General features: G+C 43.5%; 1 protein-coding gene across 1 annotated transcript in view; it reads left to right on the plus strand.

The window, feature by feature from the left end:
- CCBE1 (collagen and calcium binding EGF domains 1) overlaps window positions 1-24,811 on the plus strand; it is a 185,054-nt gene extending 160,243 nt beyond the window's left edge. Inside the window, exons 6-11 of the mRNA XM_054033089.1 lie at window positions 2,020-2,126; window positions 10,663-10,783; window positions 13,815-13,954; window positions 14,061-14,096; window positions 16,931-16,966; window positions 18,730-24,811. Coding sequence (XP_053889064.1) covers window positions 2,020-2,126; window positions 10,663-10,783; window positions 13,815-13,954; window positions 14,061-14,096; window positions 16,931-16,966; window positions 18,730-18,963 — 674 coding nt within the window. The 3' untranslated portion in view covers window positions 18,964-24,811. The remainder of the gene's footprint in view (window positions 1-2,019; window positions 2,127-10,662; window positions 10,784-13,814; window positions 13,955-14,060; window positions 14,097-16,930; window positions 16,967-18,729) is intronic.
- Window positions 24,812-26,001: the final 1,190 nt, after the last annotated feature.

The following is a 26,001-nucleotide window of genomic DNA, read 5'->3' on the forward strand; positions in this document are numbered from 1 at the left end:
CTTCCCGCCGCCCCCATTGGCCCGGGACAGCGAACCGCGGCCAGTGGGGGCCGCGATCGGCCGAACCTGCCGCATCAGCAGGTAAATAAACTGGCCTGGCCTGCTAGGGTGCTTACCCTGGCGAGCCGTGTGCCAAACGTTGCCGACCCCTGATCTAAGCACTCATATGCTTGTCTGATTCTCCTAATCTTTTGACTATCACTAACTCTGATACCCTTAATACTGATGATCAGCTAACTTCACCTCCTCTTTATCATCTTCCTCTTCGTGCTTTAGGACAATGAAGTACAGGGTACGGGGGCACGTTTCTGATCTGACAAGCCAAGATAAGAAAAATAAACCTCTCTCTCTCTCTCAAAGGCAGAACCGCTTGTTGCAGTGGATCCCAAAAGGCTTCCTGGATGTGGAGTCTGGTAGACTAATCTTACAGAAAAATCAATTGGCTGTGAAGCTGTATTAGTATCCTGGTGTATTACTCAGGTTAAGATTCTGTCACAGGTATTTTCAGTAAAAGTCAGGGACAGGTCACGGACAATAAATAAAAATTCACAGAAGCCCGCGACCTGTCCCTGTTCCTGTGGTCCTGAGGCTGGCTGCAGTCACTGCTCTGGTGGCCGTGGGGCAGACGGCAGGTCACCTGTTCCAGCGGTTCCCCTCTAGCTGCTGTTCTGATGGCCCAGGGGCTAGTTGCCAGCCAGCTGTTCCAGCGTCCACTGCTTTAGCAGCCCCAGTGCTGATCGTTGGCCAGCGGTTGCAGTGGCCCCTGGGGTGACCGCTGGTCAGTTGTTCGGCAGCCCGGAGCTGGCCACCGGTCAGCTGTTCCGGTAGCCGCTGCTCCAGCTCTGGCCCAGAAAAAGTCATGGAAGTCCCAGAATGTCACAGAACCCGTGACCTCAGTGACAGAATCGTATCCTTATGTATTACAGAAGAACATAGTGAAATTTGAACAAAGGGGAATGATGTGAATTTTTTTACATTGGACACAGTAAATATATATATAACCAAAAGTCATGTCCTTAATACTATACTAAAAGAAAGCCTGTTTGTATCTAGTGTTGCAGTTTTAGTTTTCAAAAGCAGAACACATTTATGAAAACATGACCTAAACAATTATACTAAAGTATGTTTTCAAATGAGCAAGTATAACACAATAGCTAAGTGTGCTGCTGCTGGTCCATTTAGAGGCAAACAGTCTACTATTGCTACTAGAGTTCCTCCATTAACTCCAGTAGTAGAAGTCTGTACCACGATTCTTAAAGTCCAGAGTTTGAACCCTATTATTGGCTCTTGTGGCTGATCATTACGCAAGCCTACATGTGGGACAACTATTAAAACAATAATTGTTTGTTTGTGATGCTAAAGTGATTAGCTCTGTGTGAGGCCAACAATAATAAGGTTGCAATGCTTATTTTCAGGGTTATTCTGCGGATGCTGCAACAGATTCATTCCTACATACCTAACGATTATAGTGACCTTTTCTCTAACTTGGCTGTAAACCTTTACCACGAATCCCAATTCTCAGCCCTGTTCGCTCTTGCAGCCCCATTGCACAGCAGAATAATCAGTGTTGATAAAGACCAGTTTTGTGTAAATTGAATAAGACTGTCACGTTGCATGGGGTTTGAGTGTAATTTACAATGTATGAAAAGTGGCCGTTGGAGGGGATTGTAAATAATTTCAGATCTATAGGGCTGGCCTAGTGTAAATGCACAGATAAAAGTACAAGTGTAAACATTTTCAGATATAAAAGAGGAAAAGGGGATTTAGGACTGTTAACTGGAAACAGCTGCGTTTAAAATGTGGGCTGCACTGCCTCTGTGAAATTGCTCAGCCTTACATTGTGATTCATAATTGAAAAGTTGGTAATGGCGTGAGCCTCTCTTCCTTTCACACTATTGGGTAGTCTAAAAACCTCAAAGGCTGTTCTATGGCACAGTAGCTTTCGCAATTGCTGTATGCTTTTCTTTCCTTTGGGTTTTCTGCCCTTTTAAAATGTACTGGAAATTGTTTTAATTTTAGCCGGGCTTTCTGAGAAGGCTGACAACGTGTTGAAAGCAGGAACCTGTTGTGCCTCTTGTAAGGAATTTCACCAGATAAAGCAGACGGTTTTACAACTAAAGCAAAAGGTACAAACATTTTGTCAGTCCCATTGTTACATTATATATTTTAAAAGTATAAATTAGAGACTAGAAAAAAACGCAGTTCTTCTTAGGGTCAGGCTTGACAAAGCCCTGGCTGGGATGATTTAGTTGGGGATTGGTCCTTCTTTGAGCAGAGGGTTGGACTAGTTGGCCTTCTGAGGTCCCTTCCAACCCTGATATTCTATGATTCTATATTCCTTAGAGGGTAACTTTAAACATACCAATGTTGATGAATCACAGCCACAAGAGGCTTGTGCTCATGAAATTGAGTGTAAAGTTTTAAAATCATGTGTGAATGGCAGCAGTTGCTATTTCACTGACCTCATCCGAACAGATTGCTAATCATCTCAAATTCAGTGATAGCTTTGAGATATGGACAGATGCCCACCATGGACTAGGATAAGACCATGAAATCCAGTTCCACATACAAGGGTTTGAACCAGCAGTGTTGACAAGCTGCATCGTCTTTTCCCCTTTAATTCCTTCCAAATACACAACATTTAGGGCTTGAGCCTACACAGAACAGGTATAGCCAGTACAAATGTAGTTTTGTCAAAGTGGAAACTTTTGCAGGAACCAGGGCCGGCTCCAGGCACCAGCGGAGGAAGCACGTGCATGGGGTGGCACATGCTAAGGGGTGGCATTCCGTCCATTCTTGGGGTGACACAGTCCGGGCGCCTTTTTTTTTTGCTTCGCCAGTTCGAGCAGCTTTTTATTTATTTATTTATTTATTTTGCTTGGGGCGACAAAAATGGTAGAGTCAGCCCTGGCAGGAACGTGTCAATTTCAACTACATATTGGTGGAAGGAGGTCTAAGTGATTGATTCATTTTGACTTTCTCCTGACATTTTGGTAATATTCATTTGGACTTTCCTGTTTAATTTTATTTCATTTCAACTTTTATATTATAATATTCTAATTTTAATATGTTATTTTTTATTTTGTAATCTGACATTATTGAAACAAAATGTTTTGATGGTTTAGAATGAAAATGTTTAGGCATTTCTGTTGTGTGGGAAAGTTGGAAATTTTAGCTTTTCTTTCTGATTTGGAACAACAAATTTTGAAATGTTGCAGTTTCCCACAGAACAGAAATTCCATTTTCCAACCAGCACTCGTTAGAAGTAATATTAATTGCCCAGTTATTTGTTTCCAATTGAGAAACCTGGCATCAAATCCTGTACTAAGTATCCTGCTCTCAGATTTGGTGGGTATTGTAAACACTTAAGCTTGTGTGCTTATCTCTATTGGTAATTAAGTCTTGTCTATAGCAAAACATACTGGCTGATCAGGAGTGACTTTCTGGACTTAGAATTATTGTACGAGAATAAGGCACGTATGCATGGAGGGAAAGGTTAGCAAACAGAAAACAAGGCCTTCTAACAGAGGCATGTACAATAACTTTAATGCCTAGGCCCTGCCTATCTAGGTTGCCTTTATCTCATTACTCCTGAGGGCATTCTGTGCCAAAAAATTAAAAATTCTGCACGCAATATTTTAAAATTCTGCAAATTTTATTTGTCAAATAAGTGTGGAGAGTCCAGCATGGCACTGGGGAGCACAGGCCACTGACTGCACAAAGATGGGAGGTCACTGTACAGCTCTCCCCTGGGACACTGACTCAGCGGTGAAGCTGTACCCAACCCTGACACAGCACAAGGACCAGGCCTGCCCCAGAAACTCCTGAGGGCCCTGCCCCTCCATGCCAGGTGCACCAGGTGTAGGCAAGCAAGCTCAGCAAGGCAGGATCCAAGTGTGAAGAGGCTTAGTGGCGGGGGATCCAAGTGGGGTTGAGAGGGTTCTGGGTGGGGCAATCTGGGTGTGAGCAGCTCAGTGAGGGATCCGGCTGTGGGGCGGGATCTGGATGCAAAGGGGTTTGTTGGGGAGTTCTGGGTGCAATGGTAATGGGACTGTGCAGGGGGGTCCAGGTGAAGGTGTTTTGAACTCAGCGAGGGGTGGGGTGATTGTGGGGGGAGATAGAGCTCAGCAGGGGGTCGGGGTGTGGTGGGTCCAGATGCTGGGAGAGTGGGGCTCAATGGGGTGGGGATACAGGTGCAGCTGGTTGAGGCTCAGTAGGGTGGGGAAACAGGTGCGCAGGGCCAGCTCCAGGGTTTTGGCTGCCCCAAGCAGTCAAAAAAAAAAAAGCCACGATCGCGATCTGCGGCAGCAATTCGGTGGGAGGTCCTTCGCTCCGAGTGGGAGTGAGGGACGGTCCGCTGAATTGCCACTGAATAGCTGGACCTGCTACCCCTCTCCGGAGCAGCCACCCCAAGCACCTGCTTGCCAGGCTGGTGCCTGGAACTGGCCCTGCAGGTGTAGGTGGTTCGTTGGGGTGGGCCAGGTGCAGGGCGAGTGGGGCTCGTCTGGGGGTTCTGGGTGTGTAGGGGGGGTGAGGCTTGGTGGGAGGGTCTGGTTATGAGGGGGATCTGGATGCATGGAGGTTGTGTGGATGGGGGAGCAGCTCCCTGTACAGTGATCCCTTCCCCTGAAGCTGAGGAGCGATGGGTGCAGGAAGCAGAGGAGTGGGGGGAGTTTGCAGAGTTTTCTACCACCGGGGGAGAAATCTGGGAGTGGGTCTGACATAGCCCCGGGTGCCATGCAGGGGAAAAAGAAGTCCCGTCCTCCCCAGCCCAGCCGGGACTAGCAACTGAGAGTGGCGCAGGATAGGAGCCACCAGCTGGGTCTTCCCCAGTCCTGCCCCACAGTGATTCACCTCTCTGCCAGCTGCTCTTGGCACCCAAAATATACTGCTTGGGAGAGTTGCATGACCACTCCTGTGGCTTCCCCGTCAGAAAGTCATTTTTCTGCAGGGAAGCAAAGAAATCTGCGAGGGACATAAATTCTGCACATGTGCAGTGGCGCAGAATTCTCCCAGGAGTGTTTCATATAACAATCCACTACAGGCTGAGGCATCACAGATGGCAGAACCAAGAAGTAGTAGGGCTGGATCAAGACAAAGATGCCACCTTGAATGGTTTCTCCAGTGGGACTCAGTGTCACCATGATGTACTAGTGCAACATCCTGACTGCAAAGTTGTGCTGACCCTGAACCTTGCAGCATTCAGGATAGCTGCAGTGAAACTGGGATGAGCAAGTTGAAGAATGCAAAATGAGTTGTCAAAATTTACAAAAAATATATCAAGTCAGCAATCCAGTGCTTGGAATCAGTGCAACATAGTACCTTATGCACATCTGCTTACCCAGACATATGTAAGCATCTTCATTAGAAATCAGTGTTACACATCAGTCCAGTCAAACCATGTCAAAATCAACTAGTCTACAGTTCTCATAGGAACCCCTCAAAGCTACAATATGTAACGTGAAACACTGATGGTGTGAGGATCTTGTTTCTAGCACTGCCATTCCCTAAAAATATATCCACACAAATCTTTACACTGAGACAGAAAAAGGAAGGGTGTGAGGAAAGGTTGGATTTTGAGTTATGGATGGAGAAAACCAAGGTCATTTTGGACAAGTAGCCTAGTCCATCCAAAAAATGAAATATGAATTAGGTCAGTGAGTGTAGTTAATCCCTAAGAGGATAACGGTCAACATCAAAAACACATGGTTTGGCACTAATTTGTATAAATTTCTGGCTGGGAGATATAAAAGTTAGTGAACTAGACCCGGGACTCACTTACTTGATATGTTTAGTGCATGTCTCAGGTCCAGCTGACTCAGTGAGGAGGCACGTGTGTATGCTGGCTTTGCAGATATGTGATTTTTTTTTTTACTTACTAAATTATTTAATAAAAAAGCTTGTTGACAGTACAAGTCTTTTTTTTTTACCCAAGCAACAGAAGACGTTTTTATATTCTGTTCATGTCGATCCTTCGCAGTTACACACATTGATTCCTGTCTGGCTGTTCAGAACATAAACTGAAGAACTGGTCATTGTAATGACTATAATGAGTGGCATTTATATAGCAGTTGGGATCCTGAAAGAGCCCGAAGTAACCTCCAGGCCACAAATTGAAATAAAATCTATATAGGGGAAATTAATTAATCCATCACTCAAACATGACCATCAATGGGGTGAAACATTCCATGCTTTTCAACAGTGCATATAAATGCTACACAGCTGCTTAGTCCAGGTGAAACTTGAGATTGGCAGAATTTTACTTACTAGTTTGAATTTATAGAGATGCTGGTTCTGACACCTAGAACCCTCCTGCCAAAAGTGGTAGGGAAATTTTAATGATCACAAGTGGTCAAGTCTTAGTTCTAGCTCTCAGTCTAAAAATGGCATCTTTGGCAGCCCCAAAACTGTGCTGGGGAATTGGTTTAATGCCTACACAGAGGCCTGGTCCACACTAACCCCCCCCCATTTCGAACTAAGGTACGCAAATTCAGCTACGTTAATAACGTAGCTGAATTTGAAGTACTTTCGTTTGAACTTACCGCGGGTCCAGACGCGGCAGGCAGGCTCCCCCGTCAATGCCGCGTACTCCTCTCGCCGAGCTGGAGTACCGGCGTCGACGGCGAGCACTTCCAGGATCGATCCGGGATTGATTTATTGCATCTAGACAAGACGAGATAAATCGATCCCAGAAGATCGATTGCTTACCGCCGGACCCGGAGGTAAGTGTAGACCTACCCAGAGAGAAGAATTTCATTTACAGAGTCACCACTGTCACTTCCTGCAGCATTTAGATGGTTCTTCTATGCTTCCCAACCAAGTGGTAGCACGACCCCACTCACGCCTTATGAGAAATCACAGCCCAAGATACAAGCTTGTATAACCCCCTGATCAGTGCGTGTTATGTATTCTTCTTTATGCTTAATCCACAGAGGCTGGGGGTCTGTTACAACCCCTTCCCACAGAACCTTGTTATTTAGCTCAAGCTGTAGCAACTCATCCTTTTGGCTCTGGAGGTCCAAGGTTCAATCCTTGGGTAATAGCAAAACTAGCGGCTGGCACAACTGCAAGCCATAAATTAATTGATTAGGGAAGTGCAAATATTTTAATTTAAAACAAAGAATAAAAGTACAAAGCCCTGCCAGCATCTGCGCTTCCTCTGGGGCTCCTGGGAAAGATCTATCCCACCCTGACCACTCAACTCCTCCCTCTTCCCAGAGTGTAAGCTGCACTTGAGTTTTAGCCTGTGCCCCAGGACAGACAAGCTAGCTGAGGTGTAAAGCACCACCATACGCCACTGAGATGTGTGGTGTGTGGACGGGAGCCAGATTAGGGACAACACCCGAGTCAGAGCCTGCGTTAGCTCTGCAGTAAAGAAAAACCTTTGGACTCCAGACAGCCCAGCTGCTGTATGTGGCAACCAGATGTTGTGGAATGACATCATTGAAGCCACTGAGCGTGAACAGCAAGAAGGCTTAGCGGGCTGATTAACAGACAGGGAGAGACTGGATTGGGTTACACAATCACTGTCCCTGGTTGACAGCCCTAAAACAGGCCTCAAACAAGGAGCTGAGCCAGGGGTTCATCAGGTGAGGTGTGACCAGTGTCAGATGAGCAAATCCTTCTACACACACACTCCCATTCCTCGAAAATACAGTTCTCTTCTTTTCTTTAAAGAAACAAAATTAGGATACTTGGTCCTATTTCCTCTCTCTCTGCCTTGGCTGCAGCCTTAAGGCTGTAGATACTGGGGCGTTACAATGAGTGAGAAGGAGAGGAGAGGAAGTGACCTGGCCCCCGATGGCTTTGACTTGTTGTGTGACATATGGCGAGTCATTTGACTTGCCTTTGTCTCAATATACCTAGCTGTAAAATAGACACTAACACTTAGTTCCATCCCAGGCTTAAGTCATTAATACTTGCAAAATGCCTCCATCCCTTGATGGAGATCCTTGCATAAAAGTTGCTGCATATTACAGGCACATAGCGTTACCATCTCCTTACATTAATAGCCTTAGGTTTATATCATTGGCAGGTGAGTATATGTCAACAATTGATAGCAATAACTAGAGGAATCTTGAGACCATCCAATTCAATGAATTCCACGTGGCTGGTCAAATTAATGCCAGATAACAAGAATCATTATGCTTTAGAATACAGCTCTCTAATGCAAATGTGAAGGAATCAAACACTGAAATAACCAGTCGGCCAAATTCATCCAGGAGGTCAATGGAATTACACCAGGAATGAATTTGCCCCAAGTATCTTTAAAACATTCTTTAAATTCGGTTTGGTAGAGCAAAATTCCCAACTCCACCTGTGGTCACTCCCAGCTAGTAACTTTCTTGGCTGCAGATCAGTAGGGATGATTGTTGTCTCCCCTGGGCCAATTTTTGGGGGACAGAAGGTTTTCAGAATATCTTTAAAAACATTTCATTGTTAAATGTTATTATCTAGACAAGGGTGCCTAGTGTTTAATGCATAACAGCACTTCAGATACACAGTGTGCATCTCGTCATACAGTCCAACTTTGTTTTGTTCAGCTATTTTCATACAGAGTGTATCCAGAACACTTTTCTGAGTTAAATTCTACTGTTACAGGGTTAAAGAACAACAGAGGGAGAGGGAAAGGAAGAGTTTTAGTGCAGGCAAGGCAGAAGGAGAGATGTTTCCTCATGAGACTGGCGAGTTAATGAGACTTCATCCAATTTAAAGAAATTTGTTGTTACTTCTCTACTTTCTCCCCATTTGCATTGTTCACCAGCCTTTCAGAGTAAATACCATTGGTCTCTCCCTACCGGATACATGATAATTTGGGCCCGAATCATCACCTAGGATCCCCTCTTTCCCACTTCTGGGATCTCCCACATCTCTAGCTGGAAGGTAGAGGAGAGGCCTACCTCTGCAAAACCGTCCACAGAACAGGAAGAGGGGCCTAATTAAGTTGCCCCCCACTCAGTTCCTCTTCCTCCCCCATCCCCCGAAGAAAGGCAGTGAGGCACATGGTCCCAGCAATTCCCTGTCCTTCCTAGCAGCCCCACATCATCTGGACTCTTCCACAGAATTTCACAGCGGGAGAGGGAAGTGGTCCTTTCAGAAGGCCCTAGCAACCTCCAGGAAGGAGAAACTCAACAGCAGCAGTGGTGGCTACCAGCAGGGAGGGGATGGACCAGCCCTTAGGGAACACACGGTCCCAGCAGCCTCCTGCCCTCTTCCAGCAGCACTAGGCGACAACCCTTGTACAGCCTCTCTAGTCCTGATGTGATCTGCCATTCGGAGCTCTATGAGCTGTTTTGTGGGACTGGGAGACTGACTCTTGCAGTGTGTCTGGGAGGGTACTTCCCAATGTGGGTAGAAAAACACATGCTAGTTCTGTTCAAGGGAGTATGCTGAAAGTAGCAGTGTAGCCAGGGGATAGCATGGGTGGCGGCTTAGACTAGCTGCCTGAGTACATACCCAGGAGGTCTGGGTGGGTTTGTTCTCGGAGCAGTCACCTGTGGTAGCCCCAGCTACACTGCTATTTTTAGCACACTAACTCAAGCAGAACTAGCATGTGTCTGTCTACCGGCTCTGGGAAGCATGTTGCCAGCTGCAGTGGAGATGAACCCTGGGTTGTGACAGGGATGGGAAAGGGAAGGGGAGTTAGAGATGATGGGCAGGTCCCACCAGCATCTTCATAGCCCCAGTCTGCCATGATATCATAGCACATGCTGAACTGATCAGTGGACCCTGGTAGCTGCAGCTATCTGCCACCACCCCCAGACAGCAGCAGAGAGTGGAGAAACACTAAGGGCCATAGTGACCTCACAGTCCCATGTGGGGCAGATGGGGGCAGGGGTTGTACAGGGCGAGGCAAACCATCTGCGGGAGCTGTGAGGACAGTTCACGTATATTTAAATGAACTAACGGTGCTGGATAAAGGGACAGATGGGGGGAGTCTATGCAGAAGGGGGAAGCAAACACATAAATGAATGAGTAAATTAATAATACAGAAATAATCAGCCATGCGCCAACGGGTCACTTCTTTGGGGCTACGGTGTGCAGAGCAAACATAAAGGGGCCACAACAACAGGGTTATGGTTTAATAGGGAATAGTTTAAATTATTCACTTTTTTAAAGTTTTGGTGATTTGGGGCTATCAAGCGATGCACATTGCCAGGCTGTGTAGCCATGAGATCTTATTGCTGTAGCCCTCTTTCTTCCCCTTCTGCCCCCTTCCTTCTGCATCGTTTGCTGCACTCACTTGTTGGCTGTTGTCTTAAAATATGTCCTGATCCTGCAATGAACAACATGTGAGCAGGCAGTTGTGCCCAGGCAGAGCCCCATAGTCATCAGGGGAGCTGCACCCTAGCACAGCAGTCTGCCCTTATGCAGTCTAGTATTGCAGGATTGGGGTCTGGTACTGTAAGCACCTAGAAGCAGGGAAATATGTCTTGGTTTGTGTCTGTACAGCAACTAGTACAAGGGAACTCCAAACCTGACTGGGCCTTTGGGAACTGCCATAATATAAATAATAGTGAGAATATTAGTAGTAAATACTTCATCTGCATCGAGACCTTTAAAGTTTCACTCACTTTGTTTCCAGAGAAACTTAACAAGGCTTGTAATTGAAATTGGGGAACTAAAGTGGATCTACAACCCTTTCTCTTTTTCCCCCCTCAGATTGCTTTGCTACCAAACAATGCTGCTGACCTTAGCAAACAAATCACTGGTGAAAAGGTACTTGCATCTAATGCCTATATACCAGGTCCCCCCGGGCAACCAGGACACCAAGGCCCTCCAGGTAAGATACAAGCCAGGAGAAATCAAATATAAAATAGTGATATGAACAAAAAGCTTTTCATTTAATATGATTCTAAGTGTGCAACATTTTTCTTTTAAAATTGGTTTTATCTGCCAATCCACCACATCACAATCTGACAGTGCCTTCTATGCCTTTCCCATTTTCTCTTCATCAAACATTTCCTCACATCTAAAACATACTAGTCCTATAGATGTTTTTTTCCCCCATCTCTTCCTGGGGTGTCTCATATATTTCAGTCACCATTTCTTCAGCCTGAAACTGTCCTCACCTCATTTCAGAAATGCCTGTTACTTTAGCCCATTCTCATTAGCGCAATAGGAAATGTGCTTTTAATTTGCAAGGGTTCAAACAAACCTTTTTCCTATGATACTTTTGCATGGATTCATTCACTGGTTTAGTGCCGATTTCTGGATTCAAATGCATTAGAAAACAAAAACAAAACTCCACTGACACTGCATTTTGTCTCATTTGGGGTTGAAACCATGAGAAATCACAAAGTTTATAAAACTATATTTCAGCTCTGATACCTTCAGCTAAGGTCAAATATGCTAAAAGATTCACTAACTTCGATTAACTTAGGTCTAATTTTGGATTAGTAATAAACCTAAGAGAGTTTTTTCTGGTTCTGGGTTTCACTGGGAAGTTTTGCAGAGCTCTAGCTGTATTCCTTAGTTGGTTTGATTTCTTATCTACTTAATTGATTCCTATCATTACTGTCTCTTTTATTCTCTGAGTAGAAGAAATCTTTGCTTTATTTTCTTGGAGGAGAGTGTCTTCAGTCTACGGTATGTCATCAGTGCAAAGACGATATCATTTTAGACCCTTCTTCTGGCTAAGACTCTGACTGCAATGTACTGTTTATTATCTTCTTGAAATCATTCTGAACAAGGCTTGACTCTAGTCTCTATACTTCTTCCATCTAGTTTCTCAATGACCTGCGCTGTCCAAGGTACTGTAGAATTATCTTTTTCTAGTTGAAAACTATCTCTGCTAACCTATTTCCTATGTGATTAGTGATCAAGTAGGCTGGAATTTTCAAATGGAATGACACACTGGGAGTTGGGTGTCTGGCTCCTTTGCAAACCCTAATCATAAACATTTTTAGTTGTTTTCCACTTCATTGTTTGACTTTCATTTCTTGTGCCCCCCATGTCCATGCACTATGAAGAGGAATGTATCATCTGCTGGTTCTAAAGCAGTTCAGCCAAATACCATATTAGTGTTGCTTATTATGTGAACATTGTTTGTTTCAGACATGATGTTTACTTGTGAGAGGCAAAGAAAGACAATGTTTCTCTTGACCTATATATACTTAATTTGTCTTGCTTTGCCTCTTAAAAGTATATTTTGTACTGAGTCAACAGTCACCTGGTAGCTGATGAGTATAAGAAGTGGAATGGAAGAACAGTACACGTTTCTGCTCATGTATCAGGTAGAAGAAAGATGCAACACATCACCAATAAAAGTGGGCTAAACTTGAAAGTCCTAATTGTTTCTGTGCCTCTCCTCTGTAGAGCTTTAAATTCACCTGTGACGGGTTCGGTCACAGAGACCCCCTTGAGGCTGTCACATGATGTGCTGGAATTACCTCTGAGCCTGTTTTTCACTACCAGCTTGGGACTGCAGAACCCTGCCTTGTTGAGCCAGACGCATTAGTCTGCTGCAACACAGACCCAGGTCTGGTCCACGCCCCCAAAGCTGCAGACTTTAACCAAAAACTGCTCAGCAAGTCACCTATCTCACCCAGACACCCAGCTCCCGATGGGATCCAAACCCCAAATAAATCTGTTTTACTCTGTATAAAGTTTATACAGGGTAAACTCATAAATTGTCCACCCTCTATAACACTAATAGAGAGAGATATGCACAGCTGTTTGCTCTCCCCCCCCCCCCCCCCGCCCCAGGTATTAATCACTTACTCTGGGTTTACTAATAAACAAAAGTGATTTTATTAAATATAAAAAGTAGGATTTAATTTGTTTCAAGTAATAACAGACAGAACAAGGTAAGTTACCAAGCAAAATAAAACAAAACACACAAGTCTAAGCCTAATACATTAAGAAACTGAATACAGGTAAATCTCACCTTCAGAGATGTGCCAATAAGCTTCTTTCACAGACTAGACTCCTTCCTAGTCTGGGCCCAATCCTTTCCCCTGGTACAGTCCTTGTTAGTTCCAGCTCAGGTGGTAACTAGGCGATTTCTCATGACTGGCAGCCCCCTTTGTTCTGTTCTACCCACCTTTTATAGCTTTGGCACAAGGCGGGAATCTTTTGTCTCTCTGGATCCCCACCCTCCTTCTAAATGGAAAAACACCATCAATGGCCCACACTTTGCATAATTCAATAGGACCTCAGAGTAATACTTCATATTTCTAGGTTTAGATACAAGAATGATACATTCATACAAATAGGATGAACACACTCAGTAGATTATAAGCTTTTGAATGATACCTTACAAGAGACCTTTTGCATAAAGAATATTCCAGTTACATTATATTCACATTCCAAGCATATTTTCATAAAGCATATGGAGTGCAACGTCACACCTCCATGGCTGCAAGTTTGCTGATGCTTCCTTTTTTACAAGAGGTTTTTCTTTAGTTTAACTTGCCCATTTGCTCTGTGTTGTGTTAGTATTGAGACATTTCTGCTTTTCCCTTCACTTCCCACTCTTGATATCCCTGACCACCTGTCTGATAGCAGTTGTGGTCTAGTTCTGTTCATGAGGTTTCCTTAATTAATGTTTGTGAAGCACATTGAGATCCTGGGATGAAAGTGAAGAAAGGTGCTGTTGCTCTGAATAATGTCATTGTCCCTGACTGCCTTATTGCTGTGTTTTGGTTTTGTGGAATTACTGCAGCTAATCAGTGAAGTATTATTTTAAGAAAAGAGAGAAAGGAAAGGGGGAATCCATTAGGGAAATTGTATATTTTGCTGCTTATATTGATATACTAACAGAAAATCTCTAACTGGGTATTAACCTTCACTGGATCACTTTTAACTTATAGGGGCCCCGGGACCAAAAGGAAGTCCAGGATTTCCTGGCTCACCTGGACCTCCAGGCCAACCAGGTCCTAGAGGATCAATGGGACCCATTGGACCATCGCCTGACATATCACATATTAAGCAGGGCAGACGGGGCCCAGTGGTCAGTATTTTACTTTCCTGTCAAGAACATGCAGTGTGTCCTCCCACCCTCCACAGGCACACACAAACCTTTCCATTCTTGTGAAAACCATTCCTTTGTCTTGCAGGGTCCACCGGGGGCACCAGGGAGAGATGGTACCAAGGTGAGGCCAGAAGTATTAGTCTTTTCCTGTATGCATACATCCCCCAATCGCTATCATCAATCTCACGGATTGCTATTGCAGATCAGTTTATTCCAAATACTAAGATAATTTTCCTTTCCCAATATTTGACCACGTTCCCCTCCCCTTCAAAGCCCTTCCGCATCTTTCTGTTTCCACATCAAGTTCACACTCCTTAGCCTCACTTTCAAGACCATCCACGCGTTTGCACTGATGTCCTCAGAGTCTCTCTCTCAGTCCCTCTGCACTGCTGAATCCTCCCCACGTACAAATCCCTTGTGTCCTCATCCCACTCTTTGTTTTATGCTTTTATTTATGTTCCCTGGCTCTTGAAAATGCTTATCCCCTCTTCTATGCTGAGCATCTGCTCTTTCCTTCTCCATATCCCTCCTTACAGAGGACAGTGATCAATTGTCCCCTATGTTCACTGAGGGCAGGACAAGAAGTAATGGGCTTCATTTTCAGCAAAGGAGTTTTAGGTTAGATATTAGGAAAAACTTTCTAACTAAGAATAGTTAAACTCAGGAATAAGCTCCCAAGGGAGGTTGTGTAATCCCTGTCATTGGAGGTTTTTAAGAACAGGTTGGACAAACACCTGTCAGGGATGGTTTAGAATTACTTGATCCTGCCTCAGTGCAAGGGGATGAACTAAATGAACTCTTGAGGTCGCTTCCAGCCCTACTTTTCTATGATTGTGACTTAGACACTTAGCAGCCAAAGACCTATTGACTTTTTAAGAGACTCTGGGTGCAAAATCCCTAAGTCACTTTTGAAAATAGGATTTAGGCTTCAAGTCACTTTTGAAAATTTTACCCTGGGTCCTCAATAATAGTCTCAGCTGATGTAAATCAATATAGTTCTATTGAAGTCAATGGCACTACTTCAGTTTACTTCAGGATCTGGCCCACAGGTTTGAAATCATTGTTTGGGGTATCTTAAGAAAGCTATAGTTTTTTTACGGAAACTTTCTAGCACGTGCTTCCAAATTGTGTGTTCAAGGAAAGATGGAGCTCAAAAAAAGTATTCATGTGGATAATTTCATTTTTAACAGCTGGAACATAAGTGCTCCTACATTTAATTGTTTTTATAATGCGATGGCCATCTTATTAAACTTATACATATTGTGTGTGGCGATATCTGTCTCTGGGCCATAAATAAAAACATATTTTAGAAAAGATAATCACAGCCATTTTGGAAGTAATCAACCAATTTATCTTTATATGCTCTAATTACTTCTATGATATGAAACTTCTCTTCCTAAAATTCCAGTAGAAAGTGCTCACGTCTCTCTCACTTCTGTTGTTACATGCATTACATGTATTTAGTTCTTCATACTGATTTCTGATCTCTGTTTTCCCTCTGATGCAATTTCTGTCTCTTCCATCTGACTGATCCAAGTCTTCTAATTCCTCACTCTTTTCTCTTGGTGACTATGGCCCAGGTATGCAAAGGTATTTAGGGGCCTAATTTCCATTAATTTCCATGGGAATTAGTCACCTAATACCTTTGAGTATCAGGGCCTATGTCCTTCTGATCTCTTTTTTCCTAAGGCTTCTTTTTTGGTTGTTTTTTTAAGTCTGATTTTCTATCTTAAGAGATTGTGCAAACATGGCATTTCCTGTTGATCTGAATACCTTCAGAAAAAAACCTAATTGTATTTGGAAAGCTTTTATCTGACATGTATAACAAATGGTAACAAACACTTAGTTTTACTTGTGGCTGGGGACCTAAAACATCTGCTCTTCAATCAAATAATTATTACGGTGTTATAATAAGTGAGTAAAGTCTTTCTCCTCTAGTGAAATGTGATTTCCTCTGTGGTCAATACTCTCTCTTTGGTTGTATTTTTTATGATGAACTCTATAAATCATAAAAATCAGTGAATGTCCTTAAGAACCAGCACCAATTTTGACTGACAATTACTATTTATTATTTTTAAAATAACTTCAGGCTATTGGAAAGCTACTGGTGCCATTTTGTAAACCTTGTTTTCTACAAACCTTTCAGAAATTGACTGCTTCTGTAGATCCCTGTGCCAGCCAAGATTTGAAATTTTGCCTTCAGGGGTATTTAATAGGGTGTATGTTTACAAGTTGCTGAGTGTGGTTGTGGAAAGCATGGAGACACAAGCAATAATTGTGTACTGAGTAATTGCTCTGTGCTAGTGCTTCTGCCTAGTGAGGAGGAATATGTGAAAACCTCTACACCTACAGTGAACAAGCCCCGTTGAATTGGGGGAAAGTGGGTGAGCATGTAGCTAGGGCATCAGTTCTTAAATCCAGTGACTGCAAAGTGGGTGCATAGCAGCCACTTATAGGATATTTAAACAGGCTTCAGAGCTGTACATAGAAGTGAGAATTGAGACAGCCGTGAAGACCAGCCTCTGACAAAGAAATGTGTCTGAGGTTTCCACGCAACCTCTAGCTCTCACAGCCAGCTGCTAATTCCCTCATGGCATATGCTGGGCAAATGTTCTAGCTGGCCTACTAGCCTGCAGCACCTGTGTAACCCACTGGGCAGAGAGTGTGTCAGGTCCCCCAGTGTGCCTGGGATATGAGACTGAACTAGGGAGGGTTGGCTCTTTAGCTCAAGCTTTTAGGAGCTTTTGCTTGAAGTTCTGGAGGTCCCTGATTCAATCCTCAGTGCGTAGGCTAGATGGAAACTGTCCTACCTGTTGCTCTTAGTTTACATCACCTTAATGGATGAAGCCAAGGGATTCTTGATCCACAGGGATGAATGAGTGCCTCAGTTGAGGCAAAGCTATGTCATTTTCTGCTTGCTTTAATCACAGCTAATTAAAATGGTATTTATTACAGGGGGAGAGAGGAGCACCAGGACCAAAAGGGCCACCTGTAAGTATCACTGCCAGCCAACTAGAATTTCCCAAGTAGAGAAAGGACATGATCTAGTAACAATGTCACAGTCAGATACCTATGGTGAAAGCAATCCCTCTATGTCTCTGTTATTGTATCAGTATTTTGTACCTAAATGTCATCAAGCCTAACATTTGTCTATGTACCCTGTTCTCTCTTCAGTGGATACGCTGCATCGCCATGCCATCATGGTGTACTGTACATCGTTAGAAGGCACTATCCTGGGACATCTCCCATAGAACTAGTTAGCTTAATAATAGTAAATGGCAGAAACAGATGCTTGATTGGAACAGCATTAGCAAACAGTTTGCTTAAAAGGAACACCAGCCAATAAGAAGGGATTAATTGGGATTTGGTGCAATTAACAAATAAAGATAAGAAGAAGAAGAGATAGATGCAATGCAGAGTATTTGTTCTCATATACTTTCCTGGGTGTCTGTCTGGTGAGTCTTGCCCACATGCTCAGGGTTTAGCTGATTGCCATATTTAGGGTCAGGAAGGAATTTTCCTCCAGGGCAGATTGGCAGAGGCCATGGGGTTTTTTTCGCCTTCCTCTGCAGCGTGGGGAATGGGTCACTTACTGGATGATTCTCTGCACCTTAAAGTCTTTAAACCATGATTTGAGGACTTCAACAGCTCAGACATAGGTTAGGGGTTTATTACAGGAGTGAGTGGGTGAGATTCTATGACCTGCGTTGTGCAGGGAGGTCAGACTAGACAATCATAATGGTCCTTTCTGACCTTAAAGTCTATGACTCTATATACTTATTCAGTCAGGGTGAAATTCAGCCCTCTGCAGCCGACCAAGCACTCCCAACGGAGTTAGGCACTGGCATGCGTTTGAAAATCTCACTAGGCACTTATCTGCTACTGTGCACTTATCCATGTGAAGAGAACTTAAAAAAAGTTATGGTTTTGTTAAATGAGATAAAAACAGATGGAAACATTTTTACAGATGGAAACCTATTTAGTCCTTGAAAAACAGCATTTGGGTCACAGTAGAGAAACGGATTCATTTTAAAATTCAGTTTCTCCTATCGATTGTATTTTATTATAAATCTTCCATTCATAAAAAGTACGTCATTAATTTTTAAAATAGAAGGAACATGAGGAAAAGAATCTCCTCTGAACTATGCTCTGTGCCTGCTCAGTGCAAAGTCGTCTTCTGAGATGATGAGGGCTGATGCACATAGAGGTTGAAGGCATTTGGCTACTCACAGAAGTGTTCAGCAGCTTGCAGGATGGAGCCCTGTGTGCTAAATGCATTTGCCATTTGAAGGTGCTTTTCTGAGTTATTCCAGGTTGACTGAAGGGGAGAAGTTTTATTTCAGACAGCCAACACTAAGCAATGTTTTGTCAAAGTACCCCAGCGAGCATAACTACGTTAATATTTGGGCAGTGCTTGGAAAATATCCAGGGCGGGCGCTTCCACTAGGCAACCCTAGGCGGTCGCCTAGGGCGGCAGGATTTGGGGGGTGGCATTTTGCCATCCTTGGTGGAAATTCGGCGGCGGGGGCTCCTTCCGCTCCAGGTCTTCAGCAGAAATTCGGCGGCGGGTCCTTCACTTGCTCCGGGAGCCACTGCCGAAGTGCCCCAAAGATGCGGAGCGGAAGGACCCCCACCGCCGAATGCTCAGAGGAGGAGCGCTGCCGCCTAGGGCGGTAAAAACCCTGGTGCCACTCCTGAAAATATCAAAGCACTAAGTAATAAGTATTATTAATGATCACACGTCATGTTTGCAGGGCCCACCAGGCTCATTCGATTTTCTGTTGCTGATGATGGCAGACATCAGAAATGATATTGCTGAACTTCAGGAGCGAGTGTTTGGACACAGGACTCACTCATCAGCAGAGGAGTTTCCATTACCTCAGGAATTTACAAACTATCATGACACAGTAGACTTTGGATCTGGAGAGGACTATAAGCAAAGAATTGCACCCAAAGACTCTAGGATGCACAAAACAGCCCATCATTAGCTAGGTTTATAGCAAGGAGAGATGTTCAGAGTTGTACAGTATAAAAATGCACTGATGATGTAAAATATATATATAATTTTCCAGTTTTCTCTTTTCTTGTCCCCATGTCCTTTAGCTTTCTCTATTTACAGGGACATCTACTAGTGGTGGTTACATACATTCCAGCCTGTGTCAGTTTTTGTGCTTTGTGTATGTAGACATTATTGTAATGGAAATTAGTTGGCTAAGCGTTAGTCCGAAGTGTCATACAATGAGGTCTGAGGTAAACCTGGGAGATGCGTGTGTCCTAAAACTACTCCTGCTTGTCCCTTAAAAATACCCCACTGCTCATCCAGTGTAGGCAGTCAGATCTATTCAGCAACAGATTGCTGGCTGTGCAATGAGAGAATATGGTCTATACGTGATATGGGGGTGGGCAAGGGAGCAGGAAACTTACTAAGAGGAAGAACTGGTGTGAATGAGACAAGTTTGCTGATTCACACAGATAAAATCAACTAACCCTCATGGTGGCAAACTGACTGTCAGGTTCAGTTATAGGAAAGGAGTGTCAATATACATTGTAGATGACTAGGGGTACACTAACTGATTCTGATCTCACTCACACCTGTGAAAGTCATCCCACTGAATTCAATGGTGATACACTGATGTACATGAAATCAGAATGAGGCCTAATGTTTGCAAAAGAATTTTCATCCAATTTGTTTCTACAGATTGTAGCACAAGCATCGGCTGTATGAGTTGAAGGTAACTGGTGTTCTGCTAAGTGTACTATGTCACAAGAATCTTTCACTCAGTATATAATGAAGAAGAGTGGTTAAAGGAGTACATATGACCAAACACTGTAGCTGGTGCTTGGGATGGCATGGGTGAACTCTGGAGAAAGTCACATCGCTGCCCTGGGGCCAGAGAGAAAATTGTTGTTTGAAAGCAGGATTGAAGAATTCATAGGGAACCCATTCCTCACACCTTTCCATACTGAAAAGTTGGATCAACAGGTTAGTGTACCCAGAGTCATCTACAATGTATATTACCACTCCTGGCAGATTACTGAACCTGGCAGTCACTTTGCCACCATTATAATCTAAACAGTTTTTCCAGTGTATTAAGCACAAACATTTTATTGCATGGCTCCTCTTACTACAGTACTTGTAGTGTTAAGAAGACAGCTTTCCTGTGACAAATGCAAAAGAAAACCCCTCATTGCTCCACTTCATCTTCAGGGCTTGTATGTTCTTCCTAGAGCAAGTATGGACAGTGATATAAGCGGCACCTTTCCAAGATGCGTGGGTTGGTTGGGGGTTTTGGGGGGTGGGTCCCCTTTCATGTCTCCCTTCCTGAGGGCAACTACTATAATTCCTATACCAGTAGTACTGTCCACATTGGCTACACTGCCATTAAAATCCATGGCTGGTCCATGCCAGCTGACTTGGGCTCGCAGGGCTCAGGCTAAGGGGCATTTTAATTGCAGAGTAGATATTCAGGCTCAGGCTGGCGCCTGGGCTCTGGGATCCTGCTTGGTGAGAGTGTCCCAGAGCTCAAGCTGCACCCTGAGCCCAAATGTCTACACCACAGTTAGCCCGAGTCAGCTGTCATGGGCCAGTCGCAGGTGTCTAATTGCAGGATAGACATGCCCATATTATATTAACCATGTAATTCATAGATTCTAGGACTGGAAGGGACCTCGAGAGGTCATCGAGTCCAGTCCCCTGCCCGCATGGCAGGACCAAATACTGTCTAGACCATTCAAACTCTTAATATTAGCCCCGCAGTGTGTCAGCAGAGGAGCCAGGAATCTCAGGAAATCTTGAAATTTGTGAAATTTGCAAATTTTCTTTGGGGGACTTGTCAGTTCCTCAGATACCTTTTCAATTCCGTCCTATGGGTATATTTCTGCAGATCATATGGAATAAGTTTTTTCTTCATTCCTGTTTTCTTGAGTATTAAAAAGAACTGACTACATAATAGGTAAAGATTAGGCTAATTACAGTAGCCCATGGATCTTCAATGCTCTGAAGAGTTCTGTGAGCTGCAGATTGAAATATTTTGAGAACCAAGCAATGGCGGTTGGGGTTCTGGGAAAGAAGGTGTGTCCAGAAGTGGAATAATCTTTGAGTCATCAGAATAGAAGACGTAAACCAGCATTAGATGTAGGGTGACCGGACAGCAAATGTGAAAAATCGGGACAGGGGGTGGGGGGTAAGAGGAGCCTATATAAGAAAGACCCAAAAATCGGGACTGTCCCTATAAAATCAGGACATCTGGTCACCCTCGTTAGATGGTCTTATATGGCCCACTTAGGGCTTCTGTCCACTTACCGGGGAATCGGCGCGCGGTGATCGATCCATCGGGTGTCGATTTACTGGATCTAGTGAAAACCCATTAAATCGACTGCCAATCACTCTCCGTCGACTCTGGTACTCCACTGGAACAAAAAGCATAAGGTAAGTCGACGGGAGAGTTTCTCCTGTCGACCCAGCGCGGTGTAGACACCGCAGTACGTTGACCTAAGGTACCTTATTCACGTAGCTGGTGTTGTGTAATTTAGGTCGACTTAGCCCTATATTGTAGACCTGCCCTTAGTTAATTTCATGTAGGCAACTATGTATATGTCACTTTCTTAAACTATATATGTACCCATACATACAATTATGTCATGCACTTAACCTGCTGGATCAGGTTGATATTCTCCATACATTAATAACCTGCAGGGTTTTTGGAACACAAACTACTGAACAGGATGTTTTGGAAATCAATCAAGATTTTTTCCCCCCAAAGAAAATGTGATCTAAAATAAGGCATCTGTTTTAGTTTTAAGCTTTGCTTTTTCAGTTGTAGGAAAACAACAAATTCAAGCTTCTGGACACCCAAAGGGCATCTGTCCCTGGTGTACAGCAGTACCCATGAGAGGAGAACTCTGACCCTGAATCAGGAAGTTGCTTAAGCACATGCCTAACTTTAAGTGGGCAAATAGTCCCATTGACATCTATGGGGATTACTAAACACATGTTTAAGTACCTTCCTGAATCTGAGCTTTAGTGAGGTTCCCCTTGTGGAATTTCCATCATGTCACTCCATTGGTTGGGCACAAGGTTTTCTGCAGGCCCTTGTCCCCAGTGGAACAGGCATGGGGATGAGCCCCCACAACCTGTGTATAGGGCTCTGCCAGGGGCCAAGGCCATCCATGCCTCTCCCACTCATAGAATCATAGAAGATTAGAGTTGGAAGAGACCTCAGTAGGTCATCTAGTCCAACCCCCTGCTCAAAGCAAGACCAAGCCCAACTAAATCATCCCAGCCAGGGCTTTGTCAAGCTGGGCCTTGAAAACCTTGAAGGATGGAGATTCCACCACCTCCCTAGGTAACCCATTCCAATGCTTCACCACCCTCCTAGTGAAATAGTGTTTCCCAATATCCAACCTAGACCTCCCCCACTGTAACTTGAGACCATTGCTCCTTGTTCTCTCATCTGCCACCACTGAGAACAGCCTAGCTCCATCCTCTCTGGAACTCCCCTTTAGGTAGTTGAAGGCTGCTATCAAATCCTCCCTCACTCCTCTCTTCTCCAGACTAAATAAATCCAGTTCCCTCAGTCTCTCCTCATCAGTCATGTGCCCCAGTCCCCTAATCATTTTTGTTGCCCTCTGCTGGACTCTCTCCAATTTGTCCACATCCTTTCTGTAGTGGGGGGCCCAAAACTGGATGCAGTACTCCAGATGTGACCTCACCAGTGCTGAATAGAGGGGAATAATTACTTCCCTCGATCTGCTGGCAATGCTCCTACTAATGCAGCCCAATATGCTGTTAGCCTTCTTGGCAACAAGGGCACACTGTTGACTCATATCCATCTTCTCGTCCACTGTAATCCCCAGGTCCTTTACTGCAGAACTGCCACTTAGCCAGTCGGCCCCCAGCCTGTAGCAGTGCATGAATTCTTCAATCCTAAGTGCAGGACTCTGCACTTGTCCTCGTTGAACCTCATCATATTTCTTTTGGCCCAATCCTCCAATTTGTCTAGGTCACTCTGGACCCTATCCCTACCCTCCAGCGTATCTACCTCTCTCTATAGCTTAGTGTCATCTGCGAACTTGCTGAGGGCGCAATCCATCCCATCATCCAGATCATTAATGAAGATGTTGAACAAAACCGTCCCCAGGACCGACCCCTGGGGCACTCTGCTTGATACCGGCTGCCAACTAGACATCAAGCCATTGATCAATACCTGTTGAGCCCGACGATCTAGCCAGTTTTCTATCCACATCATCTGTGGCAGTCCAGTTCTGGGGAAGCAGTGCTGAATGGGCTTCCCTATTTGGCCACTCTTCTTGGAGCATCCTTAAAAGGAGGGTAACCATGGAAAATGTTATGCGGCCTAAGGTGTTACTTCTTGAGCAAACGCCCAGTAGGTTTCTGGGGTAGGAGATTTAATTGACCAGTACTTCTGGTCTCATGTTGGGCTTTCTTCTCTTCCCCCTGATCCCCCCATGGATTCCCAACTCCCGAGCGTGCCTTGGTTGGGTCCCAGGGACTTGGGGATGGTGCTGTTGAGCAAGGTCTGCCATTTTCACATTGCAGGCGGAGTTCCTCTGGCAGGGGGACCTCTTCTGGGATGATCTAGCCCTAGGTGTGCTTACAGAGCAGATATCTTTTGGGTGGACCTTTCTTCTTATATTTTCAGTTAACCATATGATATTTTTCACAATAAAGGAGTTATAGCAGAAACTGTTCAGTTTAAGATTCTGAGAGAGAGACTTATATACATGTACACACACACAAATCCTCAGATTAAAAGGTAAGGAATTAGGTATTTTCTGTGACCTACCTGAAGCATTGAAAATCCAGATAAGATAAATAGATTCCAGATTCAAGATGAGGTTTTTTTAAATTGTAAATTACTTACTCCTTTATAATTCTTAAAATAACAAAAAAAACAACACAAAACAAAACAACAACAAAAAACAAGATCCCAACATATGGATACAGTAACAGCCAACCTTCTGGCTAGTTTCATTACTTAGTCTCATGCACATGACAACTTTGTTTCATCTAGCTAAATACCATGTATAATTTTATTAGAAAGAAATATTATTTTGATGAATTAAAAATGTGCTACATTTAAAAGAGAAGGATACTAAGGTAAAAAGTTCATTCTTTTATTAATATTTGAAATAAATATTTAATTGAAACATTTTCAGATGTGTAGTAATGGGCAGAATTCTTATTGTTAATGAGTTGGTATTAGTTTTTAACAAAATTAGATCAACAAAGCTGGAAGAAATTTTTGACTCTCCCAACAGTGTACAAAGTTAATATGAGATTAGCCATTCTTGTAAAGCTGGAATAGTAAAGCAAAAAGTATGGCCTGAAAATTTCCAGTGTAGTCATGGTAAATCAGAAAACCAGGAAAAAAAAAAAGGAAATTGAAGTGACATTCAAGTAATAGCTTAAAGATATCCCATCTCCTAGAACTAGAAGGGACCTTGAAAGGTCATTGAGTCCAGTCCCCTGCCTTCACTAGCAGGACCAAGTACTGATTTTGCCCCAGATCCCTAAGTGGCCCCCTCAAGGATTGAACTTACAATCCTGGGTATAGCAAGCCAATGCTCAAACCACTGAGCTAGCCCTCCCCCATTGTTGGTATCACACTGTAAAAGAGTCTCTAATCAAGTCACTTCCTGGTTGTATTTCATAGTTAATAAATTAGAATCCCACTGACGTCAATGGAAGATGAGAATTGAATTTGTCCATGAATTTGTTTTTAATTTGCCAAGACTCACAACTTTGTTCCAGTTACACATTTTGTACACCGCTCATGTTATTTATAATAAGTATATGAAATACTAAAATGTGTATAAAAATGATTATGATTATATGATGTATTCTTAATAACAAAGATATTTTTCTTACGCTGTTGGTAGTTGTTTTTGTTACAAATCTTTTCCCTGAAACTTTCCAGGTTTTGTTTGGTAAAAACAAAATGACTGGGAGTTACAAAAGAATATCAGGCCCCCGAAAAATGAGTCAGACTCCTGTTTATTATTTCACATGTAACGAAGTATGTTATACAGGCCCTTCTGTATCAAAATAGAGATTTAGTAAATCTTTTCAGATGGTGCACAATGTTATTCATTCGAGCTGGTCAGAAAATGGGGGGGGTTCCATGAAAAATTTCAACTGTTAGACAAAAAAAATCAAAACCTGAAATTTTTCAGCCAAAATCTTTCAGATCAATGCTGAATATTTCAAATCAGAAATGCCACCAAAGTGTCTCCTGGGAGTTATAGTTCAGGTGCCTCCTGCCCCCCTTATCTTCTATGGACTGGACTACCTGAGCAGACCACATCTCCCATGATGCACCAGAGTCTCTCCTCTTGCTGAGATGCCACAGTGCATCATGGCAGTCGCAGCTCTTATGAGACTCTATGGCAGTATTTCCAAATCAAAATTTGGGGGTTTGGGCCCAAAAAGGAAAACCTTTTGGTTTTCAGGTGCTCAGTTTTTTGACAAAGTGTCAAAATTTTCCATGGAAAGCAAACACCTTTTGTGAACAATTTCACTTTGTCAAAAAACAATTTTTCATCAAAAAATAGTGTTCATGGAATATTTTTACCCAGCCTTACCACTCATACCCTGGTTGCACTGTGACCTTCTAGGTGGTCAACCTCTGATGAATATTATTCCCAACATAAAGCTGCTTTTCGCAGCAATATGTAACACCTGTTCATTTATAACAATTCTCTCTACCAGCAGACTGAACGGGCCTGCTGCCCCTGGACAGAAATCTATACTTCTGGGAAACTAGTCTCTTTGGGAGTTCCATGTATGTGGCCAGTTGGCAACATGTGTGGGTGCGCACGTGGATTCATGCATGTACACATGGTCCTGTTTGATTTTGTCAACTGTTATTTGGGAGGAGGCAGCGGGAGACTGTCCCTGTGAGGTCATTAATAATACTAATTCATTAATACCTAGCTCTTATATAGTGTTTTCCACTTTTGATCTTAACTCAACAGAATATGGTTCAGTTCTAAAAAGTGGTTAT

This window comes from Malaclemys terrapin, chromosome 6, assembly GCF_027887155.1.
Source record: "Malaclemys terrapin pileata isolate rMalTer1 chromosome 6, rMalTer1.hap1, whole genome shotgun sequence".
In the NCBI taxonomy this organism is placed as follows: domain Eukaryota; kingdom Metazoa; phylum Chordata; order Testudines; family Emydidae; genus Malaclemys; species Malaclemys terrapin.